This window comes from Panthera tigris, chromosome D1 (genome assembly GCF_018350195.1).
Source record: "Panthera tigris isolate Pti1 chromosome D1, P.tigris_Pti1_mat1.1, whole genome shotgun sequence".
Lineage (NCBI taxonomy): Eukaryota > Metazoa > Chordata > Mammalia > Carnivora > Felidae > Panthera > Panthera tigris.
In genome coordinates this window covers 104,089,986-104,106,232 of record NC_056669.1, presented here as the reverse complement: position 1 = coordinate 104,106,232, position 16,247 = coordinate 104,089,986, and the positions used below count along the sequence as shown (strand labels likewise).

Here is a 16,247-nt window from a genome sequence, read left to right as displayed (position 1 = left end):
AGTTTTATTGGTGTCTTACCTGGGCAAAGTCTAAACTTGTTGTTCCTGCCTTCGTTGCCCTTCCATCTGTCTAGGCTCTCCCTATTGACCCCTGGTCGCTGATTTAGCTTTATGAGACATAAAAAAGGGTACTTGGCAGTGGCCTCACCTGGGCAGGAAGTGGGGAGAAGAGGAGGCCAGAGGGAAGGTGAGGGACTTGGGTGTTCTGGAAGCTTTGGTGGGAAATAGATGGGCTGGGACTGAGTCTTATCCAGCACTCCGGTTGCTCAACTCCAAAGGGGAGAGTTATCCTTCTATCTTCCAGGTGATAACTCGGGGAGTGTCTTACTTGATTTTAGACATAGTTTATTCTTTGGCAAAGCTTCTCAGTGGAGTTGTCTAAGCATGGTATGGGCTGCCTTTGGAGGCACCAGCATGATATATGCCACCATATAAGGGGCTCAAAATCAGAAGGAGCAGTCATTTGAGAAGATGCTATTGGGCAAAGGGTCTCAAACCTGAGTGAGCGTTGGAATCATCTGGCAGGTTTGCTGAAGCACAGACTGCCGGGCCCCACCCTCAGAATTCCTAAGTAAGCATGTCTGGGGTAGGGCCAACAGGCTCCCAGGTGATGCTGATATTATACATATGGGGACAATGACAGAGGATATTCAAGCATCAAATGCAGATTATCTTTAAGTTCTTGGTCACCTCTGGAATGCTATGTGCCTATGAGCTTTTGAGGGGAATATTACTGAAATTTGGGTTTTTTCCTGAAACTTTTTCCAGCCTTCCCCATTTCAGTAAATGGCTCTTCACGCAGTTACCTAAGACAGAAACCTTGGCATTGCTCCCAATTTCCCCCTCTGATTCCACTCACCCCGCAGTCCACGAACCCTAGAGATCTCCCCTCCAAGCCATGTCCCAAATCTACCTCTTTGTCTCCACTGTCACTACCTAGCTCAGGCATTCAGCAGATTGTTAATGGGCACCTGTGTCCCCAGGCACTTCCCGGAACTGTGGTTGCGTGCCTACAGCTTCTGTCTGAATTGATTTCACCAGAACAGTCTGATTACCAAGGGCAACAGAAGGTGAGTGGGTCACAGCTAATCCTTTCTCACCATGAGAATAGCTTGGAACATAATGATTCTGGCACACAAAGGATGATCCTCCTCCTCCTCCTCCTCATCGTCATTATCTATCTCCAGGGTGGGCACATGTTTCTGCAAAGGGTCCAATAGTAAATATTTTAGGCTTTGCAGGTTGTATGGTCTCTGTTGTAGCACGGAAGCAGCCAGTCAACCAATGGGCCTGGCTGGTGTCCCAATAAAACTTTATTTACAAAAACATTTGGTGGGCCAGATCTGGCCTTCCCACAGGCCTTACTTTGCCAGCCCCTGTACTGGACTATCACTAAATCTCTCAGGTCCACCTGCCTCCTTCCTTCACCCTCCTCCTATCCTTTCCCTACAAATCAGGCAGGGTGGTCTTTCAAACTGTAAACCAAATTACATCACTCTCTTGCATAAAGCCACCCCATGGCTTTTAGCCCTAGAATAAAATCCAAAGCCCTCTGTGGCCCCTGCCAGCATTTCCAGCCCCTTCTCGAGACATTCTCCATCTTCTTCACTAGGTTCCAGCTGCACTGGCTTTCTTTCCAGTTCCCTGGATACTCCAAGCTCTTTTCCGCAGGAGCGGCTTCACACAGCTTCCTCTTCCTGCCTGGAATGGTCTTTACTGCCTTCTCTGTGTGGCTAGTTATTCTTAGCCTTCACATCTCCTCTTTGGAGGGGCCTTCCATGCAGAAATTCTGCCCTCCTCTCCATTTCCAGTAATGCCTATACAAGCACTCTGTTTCCCCATGACTGTCGGCACTCAACTGATCACGTGACTTGCCAGTCCAGCGCTGGGGGCGGGGGGGGGGTGTGTGCTCTCCAGGAGGGCGGGAACTATCTCTGCTCCCTCCAGCACTCGGCATACAATAGGTACTTCGTGTCACTGAATGACTGAGGGAGTGGGTACGTAAGGGATTCTTTCCTGGAAGCAAGAGGATACTCTTCATTCTAGGGAGTGTCTGGTGATAGCTGCTGTGTCCCATGTCTTATCCTGAGCCTGGCAAGACAGCAGGGAGCTGTCGAAGATGTTGGGTCTGCACCCAGGAAGACATCCACGTGAATGCTATAAACTGTGGGCAGTACAAGTCCTGGGAAGGAAACGTCAGGGAAGTATGGGCTGTCTCACGACACAGGGGCTAGGGTCTTGGGAAACAGGTGCCTTTCCTAGACACCCACACAGATACTGACACTGTAATGCATCTTCCAAAGAGCGAGCCCGCTTTCCCAATGGAAGGTCGCAAAGTTCTTAGGGAGGTCGAGAGGGGCTATAAATGTCGCAAGTGTGAATTAGCTACTGTGACACATAGCCACAGTCATATTTTTTCAACTGCAACACAAAAATCAGGCTTTTTTTTTCCAGTTAAGATAAAAAACAAAACAAAACAAACCAAACCAACAGCCCTCAAAGTTAAGCCCTGGATGTCATCACTGACAGGTCACATCGCGCACCTCTCCGCTGCTCCCACTCTAGATGCCTGCTTCTCCTTTGGAGGCTTCAGGCTTTAGGAACCTAAGACAGCTTCCCTGGGGAAGTAGCACTTGAACTTACCAGTGGAGGAGATGGGGGCAGGCATATCAACTAGGAAACAGAATGATCTCTTCCATAAGAAATCCCACTTTGGGGGATGATGAGCCCTCAATTCAAGACCTGGCTAGAAAGCAGTGTAAACACTTTATAGAGCTTTTGTGCAGTGATGAGCACATTTGAACCCCAGTCTCACTCGAGAGCTGAATCTCAAGTTCCCAGGAGACAGGCTTGAGTACCTGGGCTGGGAAAAGGGGCCAAGGGCAGTGCCTTATTGGAGAGCAATGCCGGAGGCCCAAGAGGAGAGAGAGGAGCTCACGCAGGAGAATGAGGAGGGCATTTGGAGAAGCTGGAGTGGAACTAGCCTAGTGTTTTAAGGAGAGGGCGGTTTGCTGGGTCAAATCCTACAGAGGTCAAGTAAGATAAGGACAGGAACAAAGCCACTGGAGGGCATTGGTGACTTTGGTGATAGCAAAATTGTCACTGGATGGGGAGTTGGGGGAGAAAGCCAGTGGGGGGAGGTGCCAGCTGAGGAGGCAGAGACGGTGTCTCTGACTGTCATCACCTTGTTTTCCTATGATGTGTCCCTGTTTCTGCAGGGAGCCCTGGACCGGCCATCCGGAGTCTGGGTTCCAGTCCTGTCTGGGCTCCTGGCTGCTCTGATGATGCTAGATGGCCAAGGTCTCTTCCATTTTCTATGCTCCGTTGTTCTAGGGAGGCTGGGAGTGAATGGCATTGTGCAGACGGACCGCTTGTGACATGGTGCAGAGCAAGGATAAACATTTGTTGCCCACAGGAAGCTGTGAGCTGTCACTTCAGGTGGAAGGCCGTCTGGGATGAGGGGTCTAGCTCCCAGCACATTATCAGGGCAGGTGGTGGGATGGGAAAAAGGCTCTGCTCCAACAAGCTCCATAATGATTTCAGCACGTGGCAGGTGGCAGGTGCTACGTATCCTGAGATGCACCAGGTGCTCGAGAAGATTCGATCTCCAAGATGACCCACACTGTAGGAGGTGAGGCTTGTCAGGAGTGTCTAAGTTAACTCACAGGTCAGACAAGTCAGGAAAGAGACTCTGAGGACCGAGTGGGAGATCAAGGTTGAGGGTTTGAGGTCTGTGGAGGGAGCAGGTGTGGGATGAGATAGGGCAGTGCGAGGCAGCAGTAAGGAAGAGGGCAGAAAGAAGGCCAGACTTGCTCTGCTCACCCAGACCTCGAAGAGTAGTCTCACTGGGCCAGTCCCTTTTGGGGAGCCCAATGTACTAACATCTCAGCTTACAGAACAGATGAGTGAAGGGCTGGTCTAGAAGCAGGATATTACATGCCCCGTATTACATTTTGATTGTCCATGATTTCCTGAGACCTGGTCAGTTCTAGCAAATGACAACCCACCCCGGCCTTGGAACCTGACTAGCCGATGGGCATCCCAAGGATCCCTGTCAGAGAAGATGCAGAAGAATTCTGAACAAGCCACTGAGAAGAAACTTTTTAGATAAAGCCAGAGGCTAACTATATTTACAAGAGTAAAATCATGTTCTTACCTTTTCGAAGCCAACTGCCATCATGTATAGTTAAATAAATATTTAAATTAACGTGCGTAAACCTAGAAGTTCTAGATGTAGCCATTTCTCTTTGGATTATTCTCTTTCCCTTTATAAATAAAGGTGTGTGAGCCTCATAACTTTGGAAGATACCTTAACATTGCCTGAAGACAATGTTTATTCATGAGTACTGTTGCATCTGGGGTAACAGCATATAAAAGGAGTGATCATTTTGTGAGCTTTCTTTCCAAGCTTTTGTGAGCTTTTTTTCCCATGGCTCACTTTCTTCCAAGGTCTTCCCAATGGTGTGGCTGAAAACCCCTGCTCTCTCCTTTAATGCCCCCCTCAAATTTGCTTCCTCGACCAGGCTTGTTCTTTGCTTTCCCCGTCACTGCCAGAATAAATCATATCCCTCTCAGGGCACCTGGGTAACTCAGTCGGTCTAGTGTCTGACTCTTGGTTTCAGCTCAGGTCATGATCTCACGGTATGTGAGTTCGAGCCCCACTATCAGTGTGGAGCCTGCCTGGGATTCTCTCTCTCCCCCTCTCTCTCTCTCTGCCCCACCCCCCACTCGGTCTCTCTGTCTCTCTCTCAAAATAAATAAATAAACTTAAAAAAAAGACGCTCTCTCCTTCTCCCTCTGCCCCTCTCCCCCTGTTCATGTGTGCTCTCTCTAAAATAAAATAAAATAAAATAAAATAAAATAAATCATATCCCTCCGTTGTATCTCTGTGTGTCCCCACGTTCTGTCCCGTGTTAGGGAAAATTGCTTGCACGTTGTCCTCTCCGTGAGGCCAGAAGTTCCCTGAGGTCACGGACTTTGCTGTGTTCACCAATGTTAAACTTCCTTGAACATACCAAATGCTCAGGACATATTTAATCACCAAATGAATGATTGAAAGAATGAATATTGGGTTGTCTAGACATTTGCTTTTCCAACCATGAGCTCACACAGGTAAGCACACAAGGCCCCAGGTGTAGACGCCCTGGGGAAGGATCTCTTTGTTAAAATCCACTTTCAATTTCTGTCTCCTTTTTAATAGAGTCCCTGCACGATTTACCAGGCCGAATGGAACGAAGTCACGATGCGCGCCCGTTAGAGAGACATTTCCCTAACATTGTCAGGGAAGGAAGATCCTGGGTTTCAGAAGCCCAGAACGGGGAGGTCTTCTTTTGGTCTCAGCGCAAGATGCTTCTAGAAGCTGTGGCTTTGCTTATCTGGAGCCCCGGGCCTCGTTGGAATAAGTCGGTGGCAAGTTCACCGGTTCTGGGACGACCACTGGGTTTGCCATATAGACATTCGGGAGGACCACGCCCACCTGGAAAACACAGGCGCACAGGAGGGGCACTGGGAGGGGTGCAAGAGGGACCAGGCAGGCGCGGAGGCCTTGAGGCCCTGGGAGACTTCTCTGCTCCTGGGCCGGAAGGGGAAGCATGGCGACCCTGTGGTCTCCGCCCCCTTCCGGGCGTCTTCCCTCCCACCCAGGAACCTCGGGACTCACGTTGTGCTGACAGCAGACCAGTTGGCAGCCCAGGTGGGAAGATGCGCAGGCAACGCCGAACTCGAGGAGACAGAAAATGAGCAGCACGCCCGAAATCGCCACTCCGGGGGTCTGGAACCAGAGCGGGTGGAGGTCAGGAGTGCTGGCCGGGGCGTTCCAAATGTGGCTCTGCCGTGGACTGTCCCTGTGGCTTGGAGGAAGGCCCCTAACCTCGTCTCAGCCTTGTGGGGACAGCGTCTCACCAGGCTCGTGTGAGGGTCAAGGGTGTGTGGACGAGACCTGGTCCTTTGACACTCACTGCCAGGGCTCCTCTAGAGGGAAGGGTGGTCAGCCTTCAGGAAAACACCTGGATCACGTGAGCGGGGAGGGAGAGGAGGGGCCGCTGTGCAGACGCAGAGACAGTGTCTACGCGGGCCCCTCTGTAGCTGCACTCACTCACCAATCCGGCAGCCACGAGCCCTGTAGCCACGAGTCCCGTGTGGCTGCTGAGCACTTGGGATGTGGCTGGTCCCAAAGTGACAGGTGCTCTAAGTGCAGAATACACCCAGGATTTCAAAGACCGAGTAGCCCAAATGCAAAATAGCAAATTAATATATATATATATTCATTTTGCACGGATTACATGTTGAAATGACATTTGGGATATATTGGGTTAAATAAAACATATTATTAAGATATTTTCACTTGTTTCGTTTTCTTCTTCTTTTTTTCTTTTTTGGTTTTTTTTTTTTTTTAATTTTTTTTAACGTTTATTTATTTTTGAGACAGAGAGAGAGCATGAACAGGGGAGGAGCAGAGAGAGAGGGAGACACAGAATCTGAAACAGGCTCCAAGCTCTGAGCTGTCAGCACAGAGCCCGACGTGGGGCTCGAACTCACGGACCGTGAGATCATGACCTGAGCCAAAGTCGGACGATTAACCGACCAAGCCACCCAGGTGCCACCTTCTTCTTTTTTCTTAAGGCGGCAACTAAAAAATTTAAAATCACACACACAGCTCACATTATATTTCTACTGGGCAGCCCTGTTCCATAGCACAAGTTGGTCCATGGGCCAAATTACGATCCATGGGCCAACTCCTGGAAGCTGCCTACTTTTGTAAGTAAAGTTTTATCGGAACACAGCCATGCTCATTGCTTATGGATTTTCTGTGGCTGCTTTCCCACTACAGGGCAGAAACCAAATGGCTGGGACGCCTGGGTGGCTCAGTCGGTTTTAAGCATCTGACTCTCGATTTTGGCTCAGGTCATGATCTCATGGTCTTGAGATCGAGCCCCACGTTGGGCCCTGTGCTGACAGCTGGAGCCTGCTTGGGTCTCCCTCTTTCAACAAGCAAACAAACATTAAAAAAAAAAAAAAAAAAAAAAAAGAAACCAGATGGCTTGCAAAGCCTTAAGTATTTATTCTCTGGCCTTTCACAGAAAACCTTTGCTGACCCCTTGTCCATAGTCATGGGCAGCAAGGTGAGAACGTGAGCAAGGATTCAGGTAGAGGCACGTGTGTGTTCTTGTCACATTTAATTCTCCTCACAATGTCATAAGGTAGATTACTCTGTTGTAAAGGCAGAAACTAAGACTGAGAAAAGTCACGTGCTTAAAGTAACACAACAGTAAAGCGACATGTCGGGGACTTTAAACATTCTTCTGATTCTTGATGGTACTTCCTTCTGCTGTAGTGCTGTGTGAAGAAGCTTGGTGTTCGGGCCTTCTAACAATTTTCTAAATGTAGCCGATTCTGAGCCTGTGGGGGGATGTTGGCTCAGAAAGGTACTCACCACACCCCAGGTGTCATAGTAGGGATAAGAGTCAGGGCGGGCATAGATGGGAGAGAGACTCATATCCATGATGAAGAGTGTGATTCCAACCACAGAACAGATTGCGCTGACAATGTTCAAGGCCAAACTGCCATTCAGCTGAAGAAGACACAGAGGGTCAGGGTGGGAGAGGAAAATCATTGTAGCTGGGATGAACAGAGACTCGAGCTTCTTAATGTGAATCCCTGGACCTCAGTTCTGTAGCAAGTAAAGTGATGTTCTGTGCAAAAAAGTGTGGGCGTAAGTTAGCTTTGAGAAAAGCTGGGCTGAACAAAGTGAAACAGGCCTTTGCTGTAGGACTTCTCAGAGCCTTTAACGAGGATCACGGATCTTGCGGAGAGGGGACTACTCAATCGCGGTTTCCCCGAGTTTACCTACCCATCTTCGACTTGCTTATCCCACTGGGGATAGGTAGGAAGCTCCACCCGGTGTCTTGGGATGCGACAGGCTCTGATGTCCCATGATTCTGGGCCATGTGCAGAAAGACATGCCCAGATCTCATGAGGCACAGGGACCTGGCCATCCTGAGGCCCCTCACCCTAGACAACCTGCCGCGAGGGGAACGAAGGCGCTTTCTCGGCCCATTGTTAGGGGACCTCAGAGTCTTGTTCATGGGATTGGCAGAGACCGCTTGGCGGGATTCCTGAGGGAAGCAGGTGGTTCGGCCTCCCCTGGCTTCCCTGCAGAAATGGCCAGAGGCCCGCTCTGTGTGCCACGGCCACTGGCAGTGCCCGCTCTGTTGCAGGGGAGCGTGGGCCCCCGGGACTTTTGTGCCCCCTCCGGCACGAGCCTCTGAGGGACGGATGCTGTTCTGTCTCTGCCTCCACACCCTGATGCCTTCACTCAGGGCTGTGTTGTCCTTCCTTCCCTTGAACCCTCTGGACTCCTTCCTGCCATGACTCTGGCCAGGTTCACGTGGTCCTGCCTGTGAGTATGAGTGAGCACATGTGACAGCGTCTGTGTCTGGTTAGAAGTAAGCACAAGGAGGGGTGTCTGGGTGGCTCAGGCGGTTGAGTGTCTGACGTTTGGTTTCGGCTCAGGTCATGACCTCACAGATGGAGCCCCACATCGGGCTCTGTGCTGGCAGTGTGGAGCCTGCTTGGGATCCTCTCTCTCTCTCCCTCTCTCTCTGTCCCTCCTCCCCCCACACACTCTCTCTCTCAAACTATGTAAATAAACTTAAAAATAAAAAGCCTTATAAAAGGAAGTAAGTGCAAGGATGAGGGGGGATTGTGCGCTAACCTTTCCCCACCGTGTGTGTCTCCCATAGGTCCCGCTGGGAGAGCCCGGGTCAGGAGGTGACTTACCAGGTAAGAGGATTTTGGCTGATTTTCGGCTGACACTGAGAGGGATCCTGAAATGATGAACTGGCACAGAAGAGTGGGGGTTTAGAAAGAGGTCAGAGGTTAAGGCCCCATCTCCAGGTTTCCATGATTCTGGTCACACGTATTCTCTCATGCACACTAGGTTCCTCTGCTGGGACCTCCAACTCAACAGGGGGAAAGGAAGGAAGGATGTGAAGGAAGGGCGGAAGGAAGGAAGGAAGGGAAGAAGGAGGGAAGGAAAGAAAGGAAGTAGAAGGAAGGGAAGAAAGAGGGAAGGAGGGAGGGAGGGAGGGAGGGAGGAAGGTAGGGAAGAAAGAGGGAGGGAGGGAGGAAGAGGAAGAAAGAAAGAAAGAAAGAAAGAAAGAAAGAAAGAAAGAAAAGGAAACAGAAAAGGAAAGGAAAGGAAGGGAAGGGAAGGGAAGGGAAGGGAAAGGAAAGAAGAGAAAGAGGGGAGGGAGGGAGAGAGACAGGGAGGGTAAAAGGAAGGAAGAGCAAGCTCTCTTGTACCATATGACAAGGCAGCAAAGTGAGATAAATACAGATTCTAGGACTGAGCTGACCTGGTTTTTCAGTTCTGGCTTGAAACTCATGTGATGTGGGTAAGTGATTAATTTCTTGAGGTCTTTGTTTCCTCACACGAACAGCGGGAAAAACTACCCGTCCCCCTAAGGGTGACCGCCAGGAGCTGATCCATGCCTTGCGTGGGTCATCTGGCGTTCATTATCTTCCACGCAGTGGAGCTTGCACATAGGAGATGTGCAGCAAGTATCATTCCTTTCCTTGTCTTTTATTTGCCCACAGGCACATCTTGTTGGTTTGCCATCCTTCCCTTGGGATTCGTTAGGCACGGGGGCTTTGGAGGGAAGGAGGAAGGTCACCAGCATCTTCACTGCTTTGAGCTAGAAGCCCAGCGTCACCTGGGTGAGGACTCGAAAGGTAGCGTCGCACCTCCAAGACGCTCCACCTCAAATATGAAGACAGGGAGGTGGGTTGTGTGCCTTTATTTCGACACTGGTATTCTGCAGGCATGGTAGACGGTGGGCTTACTCACTGTCATGAGCCCAGTGTGGTGGCAACGGTGGTCTGAGAGGGCATCGGCTGTGGTTGAACAACAGCTTCGCCGAGCACTCACTGCGTGGGGTGCTCTTCAAACCTTGCCTTATTTAACTGCACGGTGGCCCATCCAGAACTATTATTATTCTCCTGTTACAGATGGGCAGGCTGAGGCTTGTGGAGTTTAAATAACTGACCCGAGACCATCCAGCAGATGGCTGGTCCAAATAGTTGAATCCAGACCCCATGTCCTTCGCCTTTACCACACAGACCCTCCCACCACTCAGGGTAGATGCGTGTACCTTGGGGTGGAAATGGTTTTACAATGAAAAGTTACTCTAGCTTCCTACGCCTTTTAAACGGAGTGTGATTTTTCCTATACGTGGAAAAATAAATCTCAGTCTTACAACCTTCTGTTATGGAGACTTGATGGGAAGGGAAGAGAACAAGAGGCTGGCCTTCTGTGGGCCTTGCTGGTCCTCTTAAGGTGCCAGAGGAAATGGGCCTTTGTTATGGGAGAGGACATTAGTGATCTTTAGGAAATACATAGTCCTGGACAAGGTAACCAAGAACAAAACTGCTTTGCAGATAAAAGGAGGGGGGCAGTCAAGAGAGTTTAGCAACCTGGCAGAAGGGGAGATGCCAGGGCAATTGCCAGGCACTTAAGATTATTCAATAGCTTTTTTTTTTCTCCTCCCTTCCCCCATGGTCTTCTGTTAAGTTTCTCCAGATCCACATGAGAGTGAAAACATATGGTATCTGTCTTTCTCTGTATGACTTCACTTAGCATAACACTCCAGTTCCATCCACGTTGCTACAAAGGGCCAGATTTCATTCTTTCTCATTGCCAAGTAGTATTCCATTGTGTATATAAAAGCCACAATTTCTTTATCCATTCATCAGTTGATGGACATTGAGGCTCTTTCCACAATTTGGTTACTGTTGAAAGTGCTGCTATAAACATTGGGGTACAAGTGCCCCTATGCATCAGCACTCCTGTATCCCTTGGCTAAAGTTAGAGAGGGAGAGAGCCAAACCATAAGAGACTCTTAAAAACTGAGAATAAACTGGGGGTTGATGGGGGGTGGGAGGGAGGGGAGGGTAGGTGATGGGCATTGAGGAGGGCACCTGTTGGGATGAACACTGGGTGTTGTATGGAAACCAGTTTGACAATAAATTTCATATATAAAAAAAAGATGATTCAATAACATCCAATGCTTAAGAGCAAGCCATTCTTTGGCTGTGATGTCAGCCTCTCCACTGCCCCAAACTCCATTAAAATTGGTTGTACAGACACAGGGCTTGAGGGGGAGGAACAGGGGCTGAGTTCCAAGTCTGGGTCCATGCAAAGCAGAGAGAGGACTTCAGCCTCAAGAAATGAGACCCAGATGGAAACAAAACAGAGCAGGTGCTCACAGAAAGATGCTCCCGAGAACATAAGCCCTACCATGTTGCAGGCGTTGTAGGGGGATTATGGTGGATGATAACACTAGGCTATTTTATTTAAATCTCATGGGATAAGAAGGACTTTGGTTAATTATCTAAGGTTACTTGGGAATCCTGCTATTTATGAGAAAAGTTGCATCTGAATCATAGATAGGTGTGTGAGTCCAGAGACGGCAGGCTGTGTAACAGCAGAGAGAAAAAGGAGGTGGGAGGGAGGACGGGGAGAAGGGAGGTGTGTGTGTGTGTGTGTGTGTGTAGCTAAGAGGACACTAGAGAGAATGCAAAAGAATCAAAAAGGCAGTAAAGTGGAGAAGATAAAGGGCTTGTAGTTCTTAACTTTTATGGAGTCATAGATCACCCTGAGAATCTGATGAAAGCTATAGACCTTTCCGGGAAAAAAAAAGTACACACTCGCATATCAAATATTTTGCCACAACGGGGACTCTGAAGCCCATCCGTGCACCTAGGTTGCGTCCCCATTGCTTAATGACCGTTCTGTGGCTGGGTAGCCACTCTCAAACATGGGTGGAAATGTCTTTTCTCCTGGAGCTCAGGGCTGGGGGCCTAAGTTGAGCAACACTCGAGGGCTATTACCAATACATTTTTTACACATGGGCATTGTTGTGTGAATTGGAAAAAGGTGCCAGCCCTGGGTTGATGAATAAGAAGAAAATTCGCTGACCCATGGCATGAGCCAATTAGAAAAGGTGCCCACTCCAGGTGAACGGCGTCCTGTAGGGCTGTCACTTGGTGTTATGGCTGAATCGTGTCCCCTCAAAATTCACCTATTGAAGTCCTAACCCCCCCAGTACCGCAGAATGTGACTATCTTTGGAGAGGGGACCTTTAAAGAGATGACTAAGTTTCAGTGAGATCACTAGGGTGGCCCTAATCCAATGTGACTGGTGTTCTTATGTGAGGAGGGGATTAGGGCACAGACACACTGAGGCCGCGTGAAGACACGGGGAGAAGGCGGCCATCTGCACGCCAAGGAGAGAGGCCTCAGACCAACCCTGCAGACGTCTCGATCTTGGCCTTCCAGCCTCCAGAACTGTGAGGTAACGCATTTCTGTTGTGGAAGCCACCTGGTCTGTGCCCATTGGTCACAGCAACCCGACCAACCGACATGCTTGGTAGGCGAGGCCTGAGCCAGATTCGCGCCCTGCTGGCTCCCTTGGCTGGGAAGCTGCTGCAGAGTGTAAGCCACACAGCTTGACAAGGTGGCCCCGGGTGTGCTGGCACTTTCCGGGAGCTCATTTGCAGGGTGACCTCACGTTACTTACCCAGACGCCTCCCCAGAAGGGAAAGCCTCCGTAGAACGAGATCGCTGTGTAGTGCCCTGAGAGGACGGTGGCCATGATGGAGCCAAGGCCCACGTGGATCAGGCCAAGCAGGATCTGGATGGCCTGTCAGGAGAGCCACAAGCTGAAGCCCTCGTTTCTGAGGCTGGATCCTGCCTTCCCTTTGTGCCTCCTTTTTATTTTCATAAATCGTTTGTTTTCCTGGTCTAACAAGTAATATAAACAATATAAAAATGAAATGAAAACTTCCCACAATTACCCTCCGCTCAGGGGAAACACCCCACTTACGTTTTGGTATCTAGCCTCCCGTGATTCGTTTCAAATATATATTCCGAGAACACAAAATGGCTCTGTACATTTAACATCTTATCGTGGACACATCCCCATGGCAGTAAGCGTTCTTCGAACTATTTTTTAAAAGGCTGCCTGATTCCATCTTGGGATGTTTTGGGGAGTAGTTGGAACAGAGATACTGAACAGGTAAGATTGTTCCTCCTTTTTCCCTGTTATAAATAATACTATCATGAACATCCTTGTAGATAAGTCTTTGTGTTCATCTCTTATTTCTTTAGGATGTTTTTAGGGATTGAATTGTGTCCGTCTCTCCCTCACCAAATTAATATATTAGAATTCTAACCCCCAGGACCCGAGAATGTGACCTCATCTGGAATTAGGGTGGTTGTGGATGTAATTAGGTAATCCGATGTATACTGGAGTAGGGTGGGCGCCTGATCCTACGTGACTGGGGTCCTTTTCGAAAGACAGATACGAAGAGACACGCAAGCACACAGGAGAACTCCATGTGTGCCAAGATCGGCACTGTGCTTCCGCAAGCCAAGGAACTACCAGGAGCTGGGAGAGAGGCTGGGAGAGACCTTCCCCTGGTGCCTTCACAGGGAGCATGGCCCTGGGGACAACTTGATCGTGAACTTTTGGCTTCCGCAACCGTGAGACAGCTTCTGTTGTTCAAAGCCACCCAGTTTGTGGTACTCTGTTACGGGAGCCCTAGGAAACTAATATAGATATATTCCTGCACAAGTGGCATTTGGACATATACATAGATATATTAGGTATGTATATGTCTCTGTGTATACACTACAAATATGGCGGCACACACAAACATATTATTTCCTCAAATTTGTACACATGGTAACAGACTATACACAGACTATTTTTTCTTTCCTTCAAGGATGTATCCTGGGCTAGGTCCATCTCATTATGCAAAAGCCTTCCTCGTTCTTTTTTATAGCTGTAGTACGTTCCATTCTTTGAATAATACATCGATTTAACCGGTATATATTGATGGATATTTTGGCTCTTCACATTCTGTTGTCCACACAAACCGTGCTGCAGTTAATAAGCTCATCCACATCGCAGTTCTTGCGTGCACGGGCGCATCTGCAGGACAGTCTCAGAAATGGAATTATCGGGTATTTGGTAAATTTGGAGGCTACAAATTGCCCTCCACACAGGCTGAATCGACTGACCCTCGCATTAGACCCTGAGCTCAGGCTGCCTGGGTCGGAATCCGTGGTTGTCATCTTTCAGCTGTGCAATGAAATGTGCCCCTGCTGGTGCTGCCCAGGATGGCCTTGCAGGGGGAAAATCGTTGTGAAGTGCTATTTTGTTGGCTGTCTAACCTGATTTTTCCTCCCCTAACGGCCAAAGATTCCGTTCGCGAAAGCTGGGTTTAGGCTCCACCTAGTGGCTTGATACACCCACTTTCTTCCAGAGGCCACGTGGATCGACATGTACTCTTGCAACAGGACCAACATTCCAGTTTACCACTTTTTTGTTGCTTTGCTTCCTCTTTCTTAAAGTGCCTAGAGCAGAAATTACAAGGCCCCACACTGAGACCCTGGTGATGTCGCACAGCTGAGATTTCTAGTAGATCTGGGTTTGGCAAGGCCGGATCAGCTCCTACCCCTCCTCCTGGATTTGAAGTTTCCGTATTTCCAAGCCTCCCACTTTGTCCGACTCCAGCCAGGGACCCCCGGCCTGCAGAGTGAAATGTCACTTACCCCTAAGACTTTGCCCTCTTTCCAGGCTCTCTGGGCAGGTTGCTCAGTTACAGATGACTTCAAACCAGGGGGGTTCACAGGAATGAGGTGGACTTGGGGCTGGTTGCTGGGATACGGGGGCACCTGACACATGCCTCCTTGGATCTCAGGATACCCGTTGGGGGGTGCCACCACAAACATGGAATTGGCCATGGGTCCTGCTGAAGCCATCAGGTTCCTGCTGCTAAAGAAATGTGATAAATATAAATGTGATAGGGGCGCCCGGGTGGCTCAGTCGGTTAAGCGTCCGACTTCGGCTCAGGTCATGATCTCGTGGTCTGTGAATTTGAGCTCCACATCTACCCCTGCGTTGGGATTCTCTCTCTCTCCCCCCCCCCCCGCTCCTCCCCCATTTGTGCATGCATGTGCTCTCTCTCTCTCAAAATAATAAACTTAAAAAGAATACATGTGATAGACTCGTCTTTTTAAAAAATTAAAAAAGATGTTTATTTATTTTTGAGCGAGCGAGAGAGAGAGAGACAGAGTGCAAGTGGAGGAGAGGCAGAGAAAGAGGGAGACACACAGAAGCCGAAGCAGGCTCCAGGCTCTGAGCTGTCAGCACAGAGCCTGTTGCAGGGTGTGGGGGCTCAAACCCCCGAACCATGAGATCATGACCTGAGCCGAAGTCGGAGGCTTACCCGACTGGGCCACCCTGGCGCCCCTAGACTCATCTTTCACATAAGCACTAATGTTTGCATTAAAAAAGGACTTTTGCCTCCAGTAGCTCATTTGAACATCTTAATCACTGATGAATGTATTAATCCTGCTTTAAAGATAATATCAGGTACCAGTTACGGGGCTCTTACATAAATGGCCAGGCAGTCAGCGCTTTCCAAACACATTTCCTTTTATCCTTAAAACACCAGACCAGCTTTATAGGTGAGAAAACTAAGGCTCGAAGGAGCTAAATGCTGCCAGAAGGCGAGAGCTGTGTTTTTCTCGCTTTCGAATCTCTTATAAAGCTTAGCATGGAGTAATACCGTCTGATTACAAAACTTTAGAGGTGGAAAGTCTCTTGGAGAACACTGAGTCCAATTCTCTCAATTTCTGGAAAAGGATACTGAGGCTGAGAGAGTGGACATGAATTCCCCAAGGTCCCAGTCACATAAATATTGGTTAAATGGAGAGCATCCTCCTCAGAGGAAGCCCTGTTGTCAGTGCAGTGTCTATTCATTGCATGTCCCATGCTGCTCAGTTTTCTGGGCCACTTACAAATTCTGGTCTGGTTTTTAAAATTCCTTTAATTTTTTCGGAGCAGACACCCCCTCCCCAAATGTTTGTGCAATAAACCCTGCTGCATGCTCCACCCCACACCCAGATTCATCGTGTCTTGTTTGGCAGAAAGATCTTATCACCATCCCTCCATTAGCCATAAAAGCCATTGGACGACACATACTCACTTTGCTCTGCTGGCGGCTAAGTCTCTCTTGCTCCTGTTCCCAACTCTTTGCTGTAGGCAACCTGATTTCCCGAGAGAATGAACACACGAGGCTCGGTTGGGTGATAATGTTTAGAAAGATCGAAAGTCCCTTTCAATTTTCTCCCAGGTGCTGGCCAGGTCACCAGCTGCTTAGAGCTCAGCCCCCCCGCCC

General features: G+C 49.1%; 1 protein-coding gene across 1 annotated transcript; it reads right to left on the bottom strand.

The window, feature by feature from the left end:
- Nucleotides 1–5,188: 5,188 nt before the first annotated feature.
- Nucleotides 5,189–14,826, bottom strand: LOC102972400 (membrane-spanning 4-domains subfamily A member 8-like). The gene is made up of 6 exons (XM_007092129.2): nt 14,617–14,826; nt 12,578–12,700; nt 8,779–8,838; nt 7,433–7,570; nt 5,660–5,770; nt 5,189–5,476 (listed from the first exon to the last, which is right to left on the bottom strand). The coding sequence occupies exons 1-6, from the start codon at nt 14,824–14,826 to the stop codon at nt 5,372–5,374; spliced, it is 747 nt and encodes a 248-aa protein (XP_007092191.2). The 3' UTR covers nt 5,189–5,371.
- Between the last annotated feature and the right edge of the window lie 1,421 nt (nt 14,827–16,247).

Bases quoted from the DNA above. Each gene is read 5' to 3' on its own strand.
- LOC102972400 (XM_007092129.2), bottom strand. From the start codon at position 14,826: ATGGCTTCAGCAGGACCCATGGCCAATTCCATGTTTGTGGTGGCACCC. The intron at 12,701-14,616 runs GTAAGTGACATT...CTCTCCTGACAG, and splicing joins AAGAGGGCAAAGTCTTAGGG to GCCATCCAGATCCTGCTTGG. The intron at 5,771-7,432 runs GTGAGTACCTTT...CTCTGGTTCCAG, and splicing joins ACTATGACACCTGGGGTGTG to ACCCCCGGAGTGGCGATTTC.